Source organism: Hordeum vulgare, chromosome 2H, assembly GCF_904849725.1.
Source record: "Hordeum vulgare subsp. vulgare chromosome 2H, MorexV3_pseudomolecules_assembly, whole genome shotgun sequence".
Lineage (NCBI taxonomy): Eukaryota > Viridiplantae > Streptophyta > Magnoliopsida > Poales > Poaceae > Hordeum > Hordeum vulgare.
Window position 1 is genome coordinate 617,253,555 of NC_058519.1, and position 4,076 is coordinate 617,257,630.

The 4,076-nt window shown below is 46.3% G+C and overlaps 1 protein-coding gene across 1 annotated transcript; it reads left to right on the forward strand.

The window, feature by feature from the left end:
* The first annotated feature begins 36 nt into the window (after positions 1-36).
* Positions 37-2,957, forward strand: LOC123430844. The gene is made up of 4 exons (XM_045114680.1): positions 37-138; positions 263-302; positions 411-529; positions 628-2,957. Exons 1-4 carry the CDS (start codon positions 100-102, stop codon positions 2,710-2,712), a joined length of 2,283 nt encoding a protein of 760 aa, XP_044970615.1. The 5' UTR covers positions 37-99; the 3' UTR covers positions 2,713-2,957.
* The last annotated feature ends 1,119 nt before the right edge of the window (positions 2,958-4,076 follow it).

Here is a 4,076-nt window from a genome sequence, read left to right on the forward strand (position 1 = left end):
TTTGCCCGGGTACTTCGGAAATTGACTCCCCGAACTCTGAAGCAAAACAAAAACAGACAACGGGTCGATCCCCGTCGCCCGCTTCCCCCTACCTCCGCCATGGCCGGCGTCCCCGACGAATCCGCCACCCAAACCCAGGTAAGCTTCGTTGCCAGGGTCTCCTCCTGTCCCCGCTCCTTGGTTCTGTGCCGCCGTTCCGTTTGCCCGCGCTGCGGCGCAATCGGCCCTTCGTCGGTCTCACCGGATCTCGCTCTTCTTGCAGGCCCAAGGGTGCAGCTCGTACCCCTTCTCGTTCCCTTCCCGTGCGTGCCCTTTACTCCCCTGATGAATTTCCGTTCTCTGTTCTGTTCTGACGATTCTAGATCTCTGAAGTGTGCTCATGTTTGTATGTTTTCGGTGTTTTTCGTCAGAGCCGCCGGACATCAGGAACTGGTTCGCGAGTTACCAGTACGAGTCGCCGGAGGTGCCGGAGCTGGCTGTTGACCCTCCTGGTGTTGACAACGGCAGCGAGGCCCAAGATCCATTGGAGGTTTTGACCAAATCCTACTGAAATTTCCTTTCTTGCTGCCTCGTACAACTTGTCTTCTGACCGATTGAATTTGCTGAATTGTGCATGCTGGGATCCAGTACCGGGTGGCTGGACATTCATTTCTGAAACATGCCCCTCGCGACGATGGCGGTATCGATTTGAAGAGGGGCTGTGTTGGGAGCCAAGCAGAACCTGCTGATGTTTCTGCTAGAAGAGACATCCTTCCGATTGGTACGAGCACGGTGGAACAGGGCACAAAAAGGAAGCAAAGTCTGCGGGGGCTGCTTGGGGAAGGTTTTCTGGATGAAGCTACTCAGACCGAGGGCCGTGTTGTGTCGCCTGCGCAGAAAAGTGCAGTGGATGCTCCGTGGAACCACAACTGGGTAGGCTTACAGAATAGAAAGCGCAGCCATGAAGGTATGGTTGAATACAGCGAGCTGCCGACGGATAGTGAGAGTACTTGTATAGCTGAGACTCAAGCTGAAAGTCGGGCGGCGTTGCCTGTGCTGAAAAGTGCAGTGGATCCTCCTTGGAACTGCAACTGGATAGGCTTAAGGAATGGAAAGCATATCCATGAAGGTGTAGCTGAACACAGCGAGCTGCCGACAGATACTGAGAGCACTTGTATAGCTGAAACTCAGACTGATAGTCGAGTGGTGTTGCCTGCACTGAGAAGTGCAGTGGGTCCTCTGTTGGACTGCAACTGGATAGGCTTAATGAATAGAAAGCGCAGCCATGAAGGCCTAGCTGAATACAGCGAGCTGCCGGTGGATAGTGAGGGCACTTGTGTAGCTGAAACTCAGTTAAACCCCCTGGGAGGTCAGGAGACCAAGCACAGTAAACGGTCAGTTAATTGTGGTGGTACTAGTTTAGCAGCAGATACTGAAGAAGGATTACCAGAAGATGGCACTGAGAGCGACCTGCCAGTTAATTTTCACAGTAAAGGCCTAGCAGATGCGGAGGAGACTAAACAAAATCCACGAGGGTTGTTTGTAGCAGATTTTCTTGACAACCGTGATGAAGCTACTCAAACTGAAAGCCGGGTGGTGTTGCCTGTGCTGAGAAGTGCAGTGGATCCTCGTTGGGACTGCAACTGGATAGGCTTACGGAGTAGAAAGCGTAGCCATGAAGGTGCGGTTGAACACAGCGAGCTGCTGACGGATAGTGAGGGCACTTGTATAGCTGAAACTCAAGTACATCCCCCAGGAGGCCAGCAGACCAACCACAGCAAGCATCCAGTTAATCTTGGTGGTACTAGTTTAGCAGCAGATACCGAAGAAGGTTTCCTAAAAGATGGCATTGAACATAGCAACCTGCCAGTTATTTTTCCTAGTAAAGGCCTAGCGGGTAGTGAGAAGACTAAGCAAAGTCTGCGAAAATTGTTTGGGTCAGGTTTTCTTGACAACGGTGATGAAGCTAATGAATCTGAAACTCAGGTGGTGTTGGCTGTACAGAGAAATGCTGTACAGCCTTTGACAAACTGCAGCGCTGTAGGCTTACCTCATATTGAACAAATCCATGAAGGCGCATCCGGATACAGTGAGCTACCGGCAGATTGCGACGCCATCAGTACAGGTGAAACTCAAGAAAACCCCCCAGCAGGTCAGGCGATGGAACATAACAGGCTGCCTGTTTACTGTGCTAGTACGAGTTTAGCAGGGGGTACTGAAGGTGGTTTCGTAGAAGATAGCATTGAGCACACCAGACTGCCAGTCAATTCCCCGAATAAAGTCCTAGCTGATATTGAGAAAACTGCCATCGAGCATCTCATACTGCCGGTTAATCCTAATGGTATTGGTTCAGCTGTCACAGAAGAAAGCTTTCCTGGAGATGAAATTAGACGAAGCAAGCCTAAACTGGAGCATAAGAAAACAGAAGAAATAGCTGTGGCCGATGGTTTTGTTGCCATCAGGACGAAGAAGAAGCCAGCTGAGGATCGCAGGAAAAACAAAATTCCTAAGCTCTCAACACAAAGAGAGAACATAACATTGCAAGAGAACCGCTGCATTTTGGGGACAGGTAGCACTAGAAGCCCCTTGTCAGATATGACCAATATTTCAGAAGTTGCTGGAGCTCCAGCACAGGAGGTCAGCGGCAAATGGAAGTGCCCTCGCAAAGGCAAGCCCTATGTTGGCCCTCCGATGAAACAGCTGCGGTTGGAACAATGGGTGCGCCGAGTGTAACAGTTTAACATTGTTAGCTTTGTTAAGGAGAGTTTGCATCAGGGTGAAGCCTGGAGTTTTCACCTGACAAATTAGGTGTCATGTTTAACTTTGGTGTTCCTGCCCATCCTACAGTAGAAGTGTATCTCCTTTGCATAGACCAGAAGATCCTTCGCACCTGCTGCTACATTCATCTCTCTGTTATGGCGTCGTGGTATGTGCAGCTGACTGAATGTAGTAGACAAAATACAAAACTTTACATTGGATGTTCGGTTGTCATTGAACTAATTGGGATGTGTTGAACATGTACGGACTACTTACTAGCTGCTATTCAGCCTTGTGGCACCACATAACCTGCTGCTCCCACCATGATCAACTGGTAATTTTTCTAGTCGAAACTAAACCCTGATCAGTTCCTTTTGTTGGTAAGAACCTGTGTGATTTATTATGAAATATACAAGCAACTAGATCGGGCAGGTGCCCGTCCCTCTATCTCTATGCATATGAAGTATGAAAGGATTACTGATAAATAAGATAGAAAGAGTGGTATATGGTAGATCAAATGCCAACACTTTTTTGTTGGCAAAACAAAGTGAAGTCCATTATTATGTACGTTAACCTACGAAGCACCGATACGGCGACACCTATACGGCGATACGGGATACGGCAATTTTTAAAAACAGCAATTCGGCGATACGGCAAGCATATATAAATAATGATAAAATAACATGCAATAAAAACTAACATAATAAATGTATGAGATGATAACAAAATGCCGACCCACTGGTTGTCTAATTACTTTCGTACCTTATTGTTTTTCATTTTAAAATCTCACTATCATCAATGAATAATACGACCAATCGGTCATAGACTGTGACAGTACGATTTAGACTGTAATATCTATTAACATGACAATATAAAATTAATAAATCTTTTAAAATTAAAAACTTGAGATTGTCAAATGACAAACATATATAAAGAGCAACTTTGGATTGCACGAGTGGGCCAAATAATGAATTGCACAAGTAACATCCTTAACAAAGCACTTTTATCCAACTAGTACATTAGTACAGTCCACGTGCACTAACTATATGAACAGATCAACGATACATCAAGACATGGACAATACACAACGGCGATACTTTGAGGATACGCGTATCACCATTTCTTTTAAATTAAAAATGACGATACTTCGGGGATACCCGTATCGAAGGCGTATCTGAAGTATCGGAGTATCGGTGAAGTACTGAACGGCGATACACAAATTTCTGAAGTATCGGTGCTTCGTAGACGTTAACTCCATCATAATATGTTTGACAATCAGAATACGTGCATATTACATGATCAATAATTGGTGCTAGTAAAATTCCAAAATATGTAGCCAT